Source organism: Tachyglossus aculeatus, chromosome 21, assembly GCF_015852505.1.
Source record: "Tachyglossus aculeatus isolate mTacAcu1 chromosome 21, mTacAcu1.pri, whole genome shotgun sequence".
Taxonomy (NCBI): domain Eukaryota; kingdom Metazoa; phylum Chordata; class Mammalia; order Monotremata; family Tachyglossidae; genus Tachyglossus; species Tachyglossus aculeatus.
In genome coordinates, this window is record NC_052086.1 from 62837073 (window position 1) to 62852509 (window position 15437).

Below are 15437 nucleotides of genomic sequence, written 5' to 3' on the forward strand. Positions count from 1 at the left end.
CTTGAGCATTTGGTACCCTGAAGAAGTACATTTCTTTCCATTTTTATTAATACTTTTATTGACATCCAGCGATTTCTTTTAGACTGTAACACATTTCTTTTGAGCCCTGAGCTGGTAGATCCATGCTGATGGACAAGTTTAACTCTCCGTGTAAAATGCTTCATTAATACTTCATCATAAAATGCCCCAGCTACATACCTTGATGTGATTGAAAATACTTGACAAGGAAATTTAGCTCCTCCTGAATCTTGGCTTCTATGGATTTCTTTCCCATTCCGAAATCTCGTAGTGTGCTCAAGGCAAATCTTCGCATCACTTTCCACGTGTCTCCGTTGCTAAAACCAATACCTAGCCAAAAGTACAACCAAGCAAAGATGAGAATGAAAGATCGACAGGAGAAGATTAGGAGGAGAAGATTAGGACTGAGCAGTAAGTGGAGTTTAGAGTTTTGTGTTGAAGTGTTTGGAGCACCTAATTCAAGTTCTGAATGTTGTTTGTTTGTAATATGTATAAATAACAGCAGAAAGACCAGAGCTTCATGTAGCCATGATAAAGGAAGAGACAAAAGACAGAGGCAGACCACCTATCCTCTCTCCTGTGAATTCCCATTAATTAATGGTTACTCTGTGGTTTTCCCATTGCATAATGTTGTTGAACTCCCTAAATGTAGATTTTTATTCTTGTGGATTTTTGATCTTCTACCTTCTGCCTTTATGGCCCAAACATTTTAAAATAAATTTGTAATAAGGTAAGTCTGTTACTTACATTCAGAGTTTTGCAACGTCAGCCTGTTCCCAATCAGCAGGTGAGAATGAAAAATCAGAATGCAAATCAATTAAATGCTAATTCCAAAGTAAATAACTTCCACCTTATCCACTGGTCAGAGTATAAGGAATTTTCTTGGTGGGGGGAAGAGGAGGCTATTATGACAAGTGAAATTCCTTGCAGTTTCCAAAAATGGCATCAAATGGCTCAAAGAAAACTAGCCCACTCTTATTCTGGTAGGCACAAATGAGACTGACAGACAGGTCCAGGGAGGGACAAACCCACCACCATATGGCTTGTCAGTGACTGAGTGGGAAATATCAAATGAAAATTCATGTAGAGCACTTAGCACACTTAAGAACGTAAACTCCTCCATTAGAGGGTAAGCAAGCATTTGGCAGAGACAGGATTAGAATCCAGATCCTCTGATTCCCAGGCCCATGCTCTTTCCACTAGGCCAAGCTATTTCTCAATTACACCAGAAACAACCAAACAAATGTGAGCTCCTTGGGGGCAGATAACATGCCTCATGTTGCAATTCCCTGACACTTTATACAGTGCATTATGCTCAGTAGATGCCAAATAAATACCATTACTAACTCGCATAACAGAAAGCGCTTTGTGCTTCTAAAGAGGCTCTAATAGGAAAGAGAATAGAAACTCAAATTACCATGTCCACCTGAAATCTTCTGAAATATTGGGACTTCTGGTCTGTCTCCAAATGCTTCACTGTTGTTAAAAAGAGCATCCTTGATTGCGTCATAGCCTGCAAGGACCACAACCTTCCTGGGTCCAAGATGAAGAGTGAACATGCTGCCGTAGTCCTCTGACAGCTGGAACGTGGAGAGCAGAAAGGGCTTAGTAAAAAGGAGCTATAATGACTCAAAACTATATGTCCTTCCCTTCTCCTTACATTCATCTCCCCCAAAAATCAGCTCTGAGATCTTGAACAAAACAGACTGAATAATTCAGAGCGCCGCCATTGACGCCCGGGACTCTGTTCCCGAGAGGCCCGGCCGCCCACCCTCCCACCATCTCAGCGCCCCCACGGACACCCCCCCTGCTTCCACCCCCCCACTTAGGAGGCCTTCCGTAAAGTGCCCCTCATCCCCCCCCCACCTTCCTGGTCCGGTCCTGACTGACTCTCCTCCCGCCCCCAGGTAAAAAGCCCTTGTTAGCACCTTGTTAGCACCATGTTAGCACCATGTTACATGTTACATTAACGACAACCTCATTCACACCTCCTCAGCCCTCCCATGCTAGTTGACTGTTCGCTCCCCTCCCCAGGTATCTCTGCTCCCTGACCCCCCTTAACTGGCCCACCCTACTCCAGCTCTTAATAGTTTGTATCTGCTCTCTGTGGCATCATTGTCTGCCAATTCTATTATTGCCATAGCATATTGATTGCTCAACTACACCCTGTGATGCCATCGCCTACTTTTATCATTGTTACTGTTTTATTGCTTCTGCATCTCAATTGTTAACCCCCCGCGGTACTGTCACTCGCCCTGCTGACCTCACCATGAACTATCAGTTCCCTTGCTCCCAACTGCCATTCCCATTCCTCACCTTCCCCTTCCCCTCTCCCACCCAGCTGTTTCCCTCCCTCTCACCCACCAAGACCGCTCCCCCTCAACCCCTACCAAGGATTCCTCTGTACCAGCGCAGGTCCTCCGCTTCTCCCTCCCGGCCCCCCTCCTCCCCTTCTCCCCGTCCCCACCCCATCCCAGTTCTCCTTTCCCATCACCACCCCCCTTCCCACTCTCCCCGCCCAGGCCCCCGCCAACTCATCCCAATCCAAACCCTCCCCACCCCTCGCACCCTTCCCCCTCCCTCCCCACCCTCGACAGCTGATGCCAAGTGTGGCCTCTGGAACCCCCGCTCCGTTTTAAGTAAGATTCCTTTCATCCTGGACCTTTTCCTTTCCAGTTCTCTACTCCTCCTCGCCCTAACTGAAACATGGCTGTCGTCGGACGACACGGTCTCTTCTGCTGCTCTCTGCAGTGCAGGCCTCTTCTTCTCCCACTCCCCCAGACTCACCGGAAAAGGAGGAGGTGTCGGTTTCCTTCTCGCCCCCCAATGTCGCTTTCGCACTATCCCTCCTCCCCCTTCCCTTTCCTTCCCTTCCTTTGAAGCCCACATTATTCGCCTCTACCACCCCCTCCAGATTCTTGTAGCCGTCATCTACCGCCCTCCCGGCCCCACTTCCAACTTCTTTAATGACTTTGACCCCTTCCTCACATTCCTTCTCTCCTTCTCCATGCCCACTCTGATCCTCGGAGACTTCAATATCCACATGGATATCCCTAACGACTCCTCTGCCGCCCGCCTTCTATCTCTCCTTGACGCTGCCAACCTCTTCCTCCACCCCACCTCACCCACTCACCAACTTGGTCATACCCTCGACCTCATCATCTCCTACCGCTGCACTGTGTCCACCCTCACCAACTCTGTGATCCCTCTCTCTGATCATAATCTTCTCACCTGCCTCCTCACTCACACTCCTTTCCCCTGTAAATCAGTTTTACTCCCTCACAGAGATCTCCGCTCTCTGGACCCCACCCATCTTTCGGAGCGCCTCACACCCCACCTCGCCGCCCTCTCCTCTCTACCCAGTCTTGATGATCAGATTACTGCTCTCAACTCTACCCTTTCTACTCAGCTAGACTCGCTCGCTCCCCTTTCCCTTCGCCGCTCTCGCACCACTAACCCACAGCCCTGGATCACTGCCACTGTCCGCCTCCTTCGCTCTTATGCTCGAGCTGCTGAACGCTGCTGGCGAAAGTCTAAACACCATGCCAACCTCGTTCACTTCAAGTTTATCCTTTCCTGCCTTAACTCAGCCCTCTCTTCTGCCAGACAAAACTATTTCTCCTCCCTTATTGACACCCATGCCCATCACCCCCGCCAGCTCTTCCGTACATTCAACTCCCTTCTCAGGCCCCCGGTTCCTCCCCCTCCTCCTTCCCTCACCCCCAACGATCTGGCCTCCTACTTCATTAACAAAATTCAATCCATCAGGTCCGACCTCCCCAAAGTCTCTTCCCCCCTTTCTCCAACCCCCCGGCTCTCAACACTCTCTGCTACTCTCCCATCCTTCCCAGCAGTATCCTCAGAGGAACTCTCCTCCCTCCTCTCAAGTGCTACTCCGGCCACCTGTGCTTCTGACCCCATTCCCTCTCATCTTATGAAATCTCTCGCTCCATCCCTTCTCCCCTCCTTAACTTCCATCTTCAACCGCTCACTCTCCACTGGTTCCTTCCCCTCTGCCTTCAAACATGCCCATGTCTCTCCCATCCTAAAAAAACCCTCTCTTGACCCCACCTCACCTTCTAGTTATCGTCCCATATCCCTCCTACCATTCCTTTCCAAACTCCTTGAACGAGTTGTCTACACGCGCTGCCTAGAATTCCTCAACAACAACTCTCTCCTCGACCCCCTCCAGTCTGGCTTCCGTCCCCTTCATTCCACGGAAACTGCGCTCTCAAAGGTCACCAATGACCTCCTGCTTGCCAAATCCAACGGCTCATACTCTGTCCTAATCCTCCTCGACCTCTCAGCTGCCTTTGACACTGTGGACCACCCCCTTCTCCTCAACACGTTATCTGACCTTGGCTTCACTGACTCCGTCCTCTCCTGGTTCTCCTCTTATCTCTCCGGTCGTTCTTTCTCAGTCTCTTTTGCAGGCTCCTCCTCCCCCTCCCATCCTCTTACTGTGGGGGTTCCCCAAGGTTCAGTGCTTGGTCCCCTTCTGTTCTCAATCTACACTCACTCCCTTGGTGACCTCATTCGCTCCCACGGCTTCAACTATCATCTCTACGCTGATGACACCCAGATCTACATCTCTGCCCCTGCTCTCTCCCCCTCCCTCCAGGCTCGCATCTCCTCCTGCCTTCAGGACATCTCCATCTGGATGTCCGCCCGCCACCTAAAGCTCAACATGTCGAAGACTGAGCTCCTTGTCTTCCCTCCCAAACCTTGTCCTCTCCCTAACTTTCCCATCTCTGTTGACGGCACTACCATCCTTCCCGTCTCACAAGCCCGCAACCTCGGTGTCATCCTCGACTCCGCTCTCTCATTCACCCCTCACATCCAAGCCGTCACCAAAACCTGCCGGTCTCAGCTCCGCAACATTGCCAAGATCCGCCCTTTCCTCTCCATCCAAACTGCTACCCTGCTCATTCAAGCTCTCATCCTATCCCGTCTGGACTACTGCACTAGCCTTCTCTCTGATCTCCCATCCTCGTGTCTCTCTCCACTTCAATCCATACTTCATGCTGCTGCCCGGATTATCTTTATCCAGAAACGCTCTGGACATATTACTCCCCTCCTCAAAAACCTCCAATGGCTACCGATCAATCTGCGCATCAAGCAGAAACTCCTCACCCTGGGCTTCAAGGCTCTCCATCACCTCGCCCCCTCCTACCTCACCTTCCTTCTCTCCTTCTACTGCCCAGCCCTCACCCTCCGCTCCTCCACCACTAATCTCCTCACTGTACCTCGCTCTCGCCTGTCCCGCCATCGACCCCCGGCCCACGTCATCCCCCGGGCCTGGAATGCCCTCCCTCTGCCCATCCGCCAAGCTAGCTCTCTTCCTCCCTTCAAGGCCCTGCTGAGAGCTCACCTCCTCCAGGAGGCCTTCCCAGACTGAGCCCCTTCTTTCCTCTCCCCTCGTCCCCCTCTCCATCCCCCCGTCTTACCTCCTTCCCTTCCCCACAGCACCTGTATATATGTATATATGGTTGTACATATTTATTACTCTATTTATTTATTTATTTATTTATTTTACTTGTACATTTCTATCCTACTTATTTTATTTTGTTGGTATGTTTGGTTCTGTTCTCTGTCTCCCCCTTTTAGACTGTGAGCCCACTGTTGGGTAGGGACTGTCTCTATGTGATGCCAATTTGTACTTCCCAAGCACTTAGTACAGTGCTCTGCACATAGTAAGCGCTCAATAAATACGATTGATTGATTGATTGATTGATTGATAATAGTAATATTTATAAAGCACTTACTATTTACCAAGTCCTGCAGTAGATAGAAGGCAATCAGAATGGACGCAGTCCCTGTTTTATGTGTAGCTCATAGTCTATGATGTAGGGAGAGTAAATAATGAAACTCCATTTTACAGATGAGGAAACTGAGGCAAAGAGAAGCTAAGTGACTTACCCAAGGTCACCTAGCAGGCAAGTGGCAGAGCGAGGATTAGAACATAGCGTCCTTGACTTCCAGGCTCATTCTCTTTCCATTAGGACAGGCTGCTCGAAAAGCCTTCGGATATAGTGGGTTCTGACAGCAGAGTTATCATAACATGTTTTATCTCCTGTTTATAATAGCAATTATTATGGTCTTTGTTAAGCACTTACTATGTGCTAGGTACTGTACTAAGCACTGGGATGGATACAAGCAGATTGGGTTGGACACAGTCCCTTGTCCCTCGTGGGGCTCACAATCTCAATCCCCATTTTACAGAAGAGGTGACTGAGACACAGAGAAGTTAAGTGATTTGTCCAAGGTCACATAGACAAGTGGTGGGGCCGGAGTTAGAACTCATGACCTTCTGACTCCTAGAGCTGTGCTCTATCTACTATGCCATGGTGCTTCCCAACTGAATTGTCCTGTAATTGCTACAACATAACTAGTTCTTTCTGTGGGCTATTCATCATTTCCAACTGGGCAATTCTTGTTTCCCTTTGCCCAGGGCCCTGAAAAGGTGCCATTAGGTGGAACTCTGGGCTAATATTCAGTATGCAAAACACTTTGCTGTGTCCAAGCCATCTGCTTTGCTCACTAAATCCCCAAGGTTCTACAAGGTTCAAAGAAGAGTGAGTGGGGAAGGGGCAGGGAAAATCATCTTTTGTCTATTCAAATGATTTTAACTGAGAGATGTTCAGCATCCAAGGCAAGGTCAGAAACTGAATACGGGCACCTGTCAGATCCTCTTCCCCTTCAAATGCCTCCATTTAGCTGGGGGCCACTACTGAGATGAGGAACAGCACAATGAACGGCAGACTTTTCAGGTTCACAGGTGCATGAATCCACCATTTCACCAGTGCCCACTCAAAGGGTGAAAATCTCACTGGCAGTAATGTCCTTGCCAAACCTGAGAACTACTAAGATTGAGACAGGCTGGAAAGAAAGGTTGGAAAGCTTGTCATGGCCCCACAGTCCTTGAGATCTTAAAAGCACTCATAACTGGCTACAATCCTCAGAGAATAACTACATTTTCTCATTATATGAAAACTGTACTCTGGGCTAGTGATTTTAAAAACATGTGCTCATTGGGTAATTGTGGCTCAAATGAATTGCCCATGTTTTCTATTGTCTGTCCCTTCCAAGAAGATGGTTGGTGGCAAAGTATTTAATGACCAAAATCCACAGACATCTGGAAACCCTCAGAATAAAATGGCTTTCACCTTCATTTTCACTCACTGCAACCAGATGGGGCTACTGAAGTATTCTTTGGGATTTTCAGGGAGTGACACCTAAAGAAATGTAAACTCACTGTGGGCAGGGAACATGTCTGCTAACTCTGTTGTATTCTCCCAGGGCCTTAGTACAGTGCTTTGCACTTTGTAAGTACTCAATAAATACCATTGATGATGAGGATGATGAAGAAATGTGGATGAACTCAGCTGCCCTGGGTTTGGACAGCAAATTTGGGACACCAGCAGTGAATTGCTCAGCCATTCAAGGAAACTGCACTCACACACTAAAAGGTAAGTGAGCCATCCCCTCCAAACAACCCTAGTAAGGTCTTACATTGTACTGAAAAATTGCACTTCTGATCAGAAGGGAATACGAACATTGTCATCCAGGAAAATTGGCCAAGTTTGTTGATCAATGGTAGAATGTCTAGTTGGGAGGGGTTTCTCTCAGGCAGAATTTTAAACTCTTCAATTCAAGCTGCAAAGGCAATTTGCATTCATTCCTTCTCCATACCACCATGCCTTGGATTTCTTGGCTTTGCATTGACTCAGGGTTGGTATGGGCAAAAGCACCTTAAGATCCAAACTGCATTTGAGATCACAGATGAGATTGCAAATCTGGCATGTGCTACAGGTTGAAAAAACTAGTGAGCGGTCAAGTCATTTCAACCAATGCAGAACAAGTCCAGCAGCTTTGCACTGTCTCTCTTGCAAAATCTTGAAGTCAGCCATGATTTAATATATCTGGAAATCATGCCAATGACACTTATTACTCATTTTTTTTAGTCTAAAATAATCATGTGAGGGGAGGATTCAGATTGTGGTTTGGAATTAAAACATTCAGTCGAATCAGTAGAAATAGAAATTCATTACCACCAAGGAAAAAAGCATATAAATAAATACCAGCTGGTGTTTCACTAGCACTCGCTCTGGGAAAATGGAAGAGCCATCTTTCTCACCCAGACCAAAGACTTACCCTAGAAGTGAGAAGATTAACCTCTGCCGCAGGGTCCGCACTTTCTTCAAGCCTGGTGATGAGTCGAGGCCGAGTTTACATTATCAAGTTAATATTGTCATTCCCTCCACTGGCCCAGTTCTTTAGGACACCTGGGAAACCCACAACTCATCTTGTTTATTTCCCTATTTCATCCTGGCTTTTATGGGAGAAATGTGTTGGCTTGTCTATGCAGAATACCAGGTGACCCTTACCTAGGGCAGAGCTTTTCAGACCTGGGAATCCTGACTCAGAAGAGCCTCAGGTAGACCAGATTTTCAGAACCCCTACCTATCACAGATCAGGTTGAACCTATTCCAGGTCAATGGTTATTGTATGAGTCCTGACTGTAAAAATGGATTTCTTTCCAATAGTCTCCAGGAGTAATTTAGTCAGGAGACCAGGAGGTTGAGAGGGTTAGTGTACAAAAAGGATGTGGTAAGCAGATGTTCTTCATTTCCAGTAGTGCAGAACAAGAGAAAAAGGACCTGCATTGCCGCAGGAGGAATTTCAACTGGAGAGAAGGAAGATATCCTGATAATAAGGGCTGGAAAACATAAGATCACATTCCTGGGAACAATTGGGGATTCTCCAAAATGTTTTAGAATACTCTAGACTCCCTTCTGTTCCTGGGGATGGTTAGGTTTAGGCTGCCTGGAAACAGGGAGAGACACTGAAGAACCATTCAGTACCATGATTCCGTTTCACCGGTTTTAACTTAGACCTCCTTTCTGGCCGTTGAAATCCATGATTTTTAGGGTTGTGATCCCTCCCCCACAAGCTGCCACTTTAAAACAGTACTGAAAAGAGTAACCTACCTCCATCAGAGACTGATACATCTTGTTCAGATCCACCAGATTCAGGTTACCGATGATTGGCAGAGGAGGGGGCCCAGGGGGCAGCTTGCCCCTTTGCCTTTTGGATGAAGTTAAAATGTAAATGATGACCAGCCCCACTATTACCCCATAAAACAGAAAAGAGGCATTGAGGCTGTGCAGCAAAACCTTTACCACTGCCATCTTCTCCAGATCTAGCTTCTAGCGGTCATTCACTCAATCGTATTTATTGAGCGCTTACTGTATGCAGAGCACTGTACTAAGCGCCTAAGGGCTTATACCTGGGCATCTGGAATGCCCCAGTGTTGCCTTTATACGAGCATCCTCAAACATCCTCATCTTGGTTGGAAGCGCACTTAACTCGTTCAGAGCCACTGGGATTTAGTTAGCTGTTTGCTTATGCTGGTTTGGAATCTGGCCCATTGTGCCTTTTCCAGTTCACAAATAAGGATTGTGTTGGCATGATCAAACTGGAGCTCCTCTTACATTTGTTTGTTTCTTTAGCTGTCCGGGAAAGTGCCACCCAGAAATGAAATCCAATCTTTGCAGAATTCAGAATTTGAGTCAGATTGAAACTTAATGCAAGAGGATTTAAAAAAAGAGTCTCAAAGATGGAAGTTTCCAACCTGTCAAAAGGTAGAAGGGTTGATTCAGTCTGAAAGATACCAAGAGAAGGCTTTGGATGGGATTGCCAGGCAGATTGCTAGGGATCACAACCCTAAAAATCATGGATTTCAATGGCCAGAAAGGAGGTTTAAGTTGAAACCGGTGAAACAGAATCACGGTACTGATTCTAAGAGAAACTTTGTATACTCTCTTAGAAACATAGAGAATAACCGGAGGGGGATATGTTTTACATTTCTGACTTAGTCAAAGTATTTCTTGACTAGAAAATGCTCTGCAGAGATAAAGTGCCCAGGTAGGTGCAAGCATCAGGCTGCTGGAAAAGGCCCTTCTTGAGCAAGGGTTGGTGACAGACTGGGTGCTAAAGTGACAGCTTCCTCCACCCAATTGGATGGTCATTCATTTATTCATTCATTCAATCATATTTATTGAGTGCTTACTGTGTGCAGAGCACTGTACTAAACGCTTGGGAAGTACAAGTTGGCAACATATAGAGACGGTCCCTACCCAACAACGGGCTCACAGTCTAGAAGGGGGAGACAGACAACAAAACAAAGCATGTGGACAGGTGTCAAGTCATCAGAATAAATAGAAATAAAGCTAGATGCACATCATTAACAGAATAGTAAATTTGTACAAGCAAAATAGAGTAATAAATCTGAACAAACATATGTACAGGTGCTGTGGGGAGGGGAAGGAGGTAGGGCAGGGGGGATGGGGAGGATGAGAAGAAAAAGGGGGCTCAGTCTGGGAAGGCCTTCTGGAGGAGGTGGCAGCCACGATCGATTAACATCAATCCTTTTAGTCACATTCACATACAAGAAGAACTACTTCATCGGCGGTGTGAAGGCTTATCAGGCACTGACCTGGCAGAGAGACAGACAATCTGGAGCAGTGGTTCATTCATTCATTCAATCTTATTTATTGAGCGCTTACTGTGTGCAGAGCACTGTACTAAGCACTTGGGAAGTACAAGTTGGCAACATATAGAGATGGTCCCTACCCAACACGGGCTCACAATCTAGAAGGGGGAGACAGACAACAAAACAAAACATATTAACAAAATAAAATAAATAGAATAGTAAATATGTACAAGTAAAATAGAGTAATAAATCTGTAAAAACATATATACAGGTGCTGTGGGGAGGGGAAGGAGGTATGGCAGGGGGATGGGGAGGGGGAGAGGAAGGAGGGAGCTCAGTCTGGGAAGGCCCCATGGAGGAGGTGAGCTCTCAGTAGGGCTTTGAAGGGAGGAAGAGAGCTAGCTTGGTGGATGTGTGGAGGGAGGGCATTCCAGGCCAGGGGGAGGATGTGGGCCAGGGGTTGATGGCGGGACAGGTGAGAACAAGGCACAGTGAGGAGATTAGTGGCAGAGGAGTGGATGGTGCAGGCTGGGCTGTAGAAGGAGAGAAGGAAGGTGAGGTAGGAGGGGGCGAGGTGATGGAGAGCCTTGAAGCCGAGAGTGAGGAGTTTTTGCTTGATGCATAGGTTGACTGGTAGCCACTGGAGATTTTTGAGGAGGGGAGTAACATGCCCAGAGCGTTTCTGCACAAAGATGATCCAGGTAGCAGCATGGAGTATAGACTGAAGTGGGGAGAGACAGGAGGATGGGAGATCAGAGAGGAGGATGATGCAGTAGTCTAGTCGGGATAGGATGAATGGTTGCCAAATAGGTTGATGAGTCTATTTTTTTTGTCATGGCCCAGAGGCCAATTTCAGGCTCTGGTGGGCCCTGGACAGAGAGAACGTGGAAACACCACCCCCCCACCCCCCCACATCCTGCCCCAGCCAAAGCTTGCCTCCTCCTCCCCCTTCAGCCAGTCAATCTGTTAATCGTCTTTATTGATCATTTAATGTGTGCAGAGCACTGTACTAAGCACTTGTGAGAGTACAGTACAACAATCTAACACACATTTCCTGTCCACAATGAGCTTAAAGTCTAGAGGGGCAGAGAGACATTAATATAAATACAATTACAGCTATGTCCATAAGTGCTATGGAGCTGGGAGGGGGATAAATAAAGGGAGCAAGTCTCCTAGAATGTACAGTCTCTCCCTTCGTTGGCATAGCCAGGGCTAATTTTAGCTGGAAGCTTTGAGGTGGAGGTGGCTATTTGATAACCACAGTGGACAATAGTGAGGGCCTCCTGATGGTAGTGAGCCCTGGACAATTGTCCAGTTTACCCAGTGGATAAAAGAAGCTGCTTGCTGTGTGATTTTAGAAAAGTCACTTAACTTTCCTGGGCTTTAGTTTCCTCACCTATGAAACAGGTGCCTATTCTCCCTCCCACTTAGACTGTGAGCCCCATGTGTTCTATTGGATTATCAGTATTTAGCCCAGTGTAAACACTTAATAAGTATCATTATTATTATTACCAAATTTTTTCCTCTGGGACTCAAGCAGAATGCAATTTGCATTCCATGGGCCTAGAAGGAAGAGCCCATGAAAAGGAATCAAGAGACTTCGGTTTGGGTTTGGATTTTTCCATGCACTTAAGCAAGTTGATTCTCTCTACCTCTAGCTCAAGATAGTGGAGTAATTGATCAATCTAGTCAAGGCCTCACTGTCCTCAAGGTAGTCTGACTCAGCCCCTCAGAAGGCTGCTGATTTGTAGTCTTGCTCCCAAGGCTATATTGTCAGATTGCCCTGTGACCTGCAGAGGATCAGAACCAAAACAAAAGTCAAGAAACAGGAAACGTGAGAAAGTAAATTATTTCACAGGTTTGTCACAAAATGCTCCATATCCTAACAGGAGCTTATTCCCCTCGGTGGACTTCCTTAATAGCCAATATTCCCTCTGCCAGGATTAACTCAGGACAAGACAAATCTTCCTTGTAATTCAGTAACAACAGGGTGCCAAGCACCTTGCCATGGTCACACAACAGACGAGTGGTAGAGCTGAATTAGAACCGTCTGACTGCCAGTCTCGAGCTGTAACCACTAGATCATGCTGCTTCCCCGCTATGTCAGTCATTTGTATTTATTGAGTGCTTACTGTGTGCAGAGCACTATACTAAGCTCTTGGGAGAGTACAATCCCACAATAAACCAACACATTCCCTGCCCACAGTGAACTTACAATCTAGAGGTGGAGACAGACATTAATATAAATAAATAAATTACAGATATGTTCATGAGTGCTGTGGGGCTGGGAAGCGGGATAATAAAGGGAGCTAGTCAGGGCAACGCAGAAGGGAGTGGAAGAAGTGAAAAGGAGGGCTTAGTCAGGGAAGGCTTCTTGGAGGAGATGTGCCTTTGATAAGGCTGTGAAGGAGGGAGTGTCATTTAACTTCTCTGTGCCTCAGTTCCCTCATCGGTAAAATAGGGATGAATGCCCATTTTCCCTCTTAGTCTGTGAGCCCTACTTGGAACAGGGACTGTGTCCAACAAGATTAACTTTTATCCACCCGAACACTTAAAACAGTGCTTGCTTAACACATAGTAAGTGCCTAACAAATATAATGATAATTATAACTAATAATAATAATGGTCCACATCAAAACTAGTTTTTAGGCTCTTGATGGTCAGCCCCCATTGTTAATTCACAGTTATCCCCAACAAACTGTGGAAATTGCGTTCAATGAGCAGAAAAATTTACCAGAAATGGTCTAGAAGCATAGGTGCCCAATCTTCAGGGGTGATGGACACTATCATCCTCACAGCTGTCTGAGCTGGAGTCCAACACTTGCTCATCCCACGTTTCTGACTGGATCTATGGATTTCCAGTCAAGGTTGAAAAGACCCCAAAGTGTTGGCTTTCTGGTGGGGTAGCTCTTTGAAGCCTGCTCCTTCCCAACCTCCTTAAAAATTCCTGCCTCTTTTCACCACCACACCCACAGTGAAAATTTTGTACCCTTAGCTGCACAGCTGAGCTAATGAACATTTCTTCACCAGTCAGGTCACACACACTGATGAAGTCCAAAGGACAATACAGTCACAGGTCCAACCCGAAGTATATCAATTCCTGTGTGAAATGGCTTGGTGGCCTTAGCACAAGCAGATAGTTGGAATTACATGCCCAACAGTGCTTTGGTAATAATAATAATAATAATAATTATGGTACTCTCTGCCAAGCACTGTTCTAAGCACTGGTGTCTTGGGAAGACATCTCTGCCTCTGTTTCTCTACAGTTCCTTCATTTTCTACTCAGCCATACCCTATCCCCAGGCAAAGACCCTGAGCCACAGTTAACAACATTGTGCATAGATTCAGCTGCTGCAGAAAAGCAAAGAGTCTATTGGCTTCTGAAGACTGAAATCCCCTCCATGGGAAATATCTTTTCGATACTCAAGTGTATTAATGGTGTTCTCAATCAGTGGCATTTATTGGGCACTTACTGAGAGCACTGTTCTAAGGACTTGGGAGAGTATGATAAAGTAAATTGACATGATCCCTCAGTAGTTGACAATCCAGTTGGAGAGACAGAATTAAAATAAATTATAGGCAGGGTGTAGCATTCGACTCTGAGGATATGCACGAGTGCTGGGGGCATGGGGATGGGAGGAGTACTTAAGTGCTAAGAGGGTAAAGACTCAAGTGTGCGTGGCTCAGTGGAAAGAGCCCAGGCTTAGGAGTCAGAGGTCGTGGATTCGAATCCCAGCTCCGCCACTTGTCAGCTGTGTGACCTTGGGCAAGTCACTTACCTTCTCTGTGCCTCAGTTACCTCATCTGGAAAATGGGGATTAAGACTGGGAGCCCCACATGGGACAACCCAATCACCTTGTATTCCCCCCCCCCCCATTGCTTAGCAGTGCTTCGCACATAGTAAGCGCTTAACAAACACCATCATTAAATGTGTTGGTGATGGAGTAAGGAGGGAAAATAGGGTGGTGTGATGAGATATTTCTCAGGAAGGCTTCCTGTAGGAGGTATGGATTTAGTAGGGCTTTGAAAAGGGTCAGAATATTAATCCTACTGAAAGAAAGGTGTTTCTCTGAAGGTCACATTGACAGACATTTGAGAGAGATCCCACAGTGACAGTCTGGTGTGACCATCCCCTTCAGGATGTCCAGGTCCCCCCTGTTGTCCAAACATGGGTAAACACTGTGTCAAATTGCTCAGTATCCCTAGGTCCTGTCCCTGGGTGATGTCAAATCGGAGGTCTGGGAACCAGGGGCCATTAATCCCCCAAAGTTCAGAAGCATTAAGTTTACCAGATTTAAAAAAAAAATCCCAAATAGGTTACCTAGTAAATATGTTTTTCTTTAAATGTTGAAACTATCCAGTTAAGCTCTCCTTTGTTCCTTCTTTGAGAGGTGTGAAATATTCCACCTCTGTTATTTTGGTTCTAATTATTTTGGTTATCGCACCTCCCCTAAACGGCCCCAGCTCAGAACAAGGTGAAGCTGAAGTTGAAACTTGGTAAAAAATATCCGAGTGTCCCTGCATGTGACCCAAGAGGAAAGCCCAATCCTCTCTCTAAGCCGAATTCATAAAAAATGGTATTAATAATAGGATATCATAGGGGAAGGAGAGCTAATAGAAGAAGGTAATTTAATCAGAGGATCTTGATAACCTAATAAGCTCTGAGAGTAAACGTAGGTGATTAGGATTTCTTCCTTCCCAATTCCCTCCTGGGGCCCAGTATTACATGGCTAAAGTAAGCAACGTGATCTAGTGGAAAGAGCATAGGTCCGAGAGTCAGAAGACCTGGGTTCTAATCCCGGCTCTGCTATGTGTCTGCTGTGTGACTTTGGGCAAATCACTTCACTTCTCTGTGCCTCAGTTACCTCATCTTTAAAATGGGGATTGAGACTGTGAGCCCTGCGTGGGACAGGCTCTGTCCAAC

General features: G+C 46.5%; 1 protein-coding gene across 1 annotated transcript in view; it reads right to left on the reverse strand.

Annotated features, from left to right (window-relative positions):
* LOC119942143 overlaps window positions 1–9209 on the reverse strand; it is a 65928-nt gene extending 56719 nt beyond the window's left edge. The window contains exons 1-3 of the mRNA XM_038762797.1: window positions 9009–9209; window positions 1436–1598; window positions 199–348 (exon numbers count right to left, since the gene is read on the reverse strand). Of these exons, the coding sequence (XP_038618725.1) occupies window positions 199–348; window positions 1436–1598; window positions 9009–9209 (514 nt within the window). The remainder of the gene's footprint in view (window positions 1–198; window positions 349–1435; window positions 1599–9008) is intronic.
* Window positions 9210–15437: the final 6228 nt, after the last annotated feature.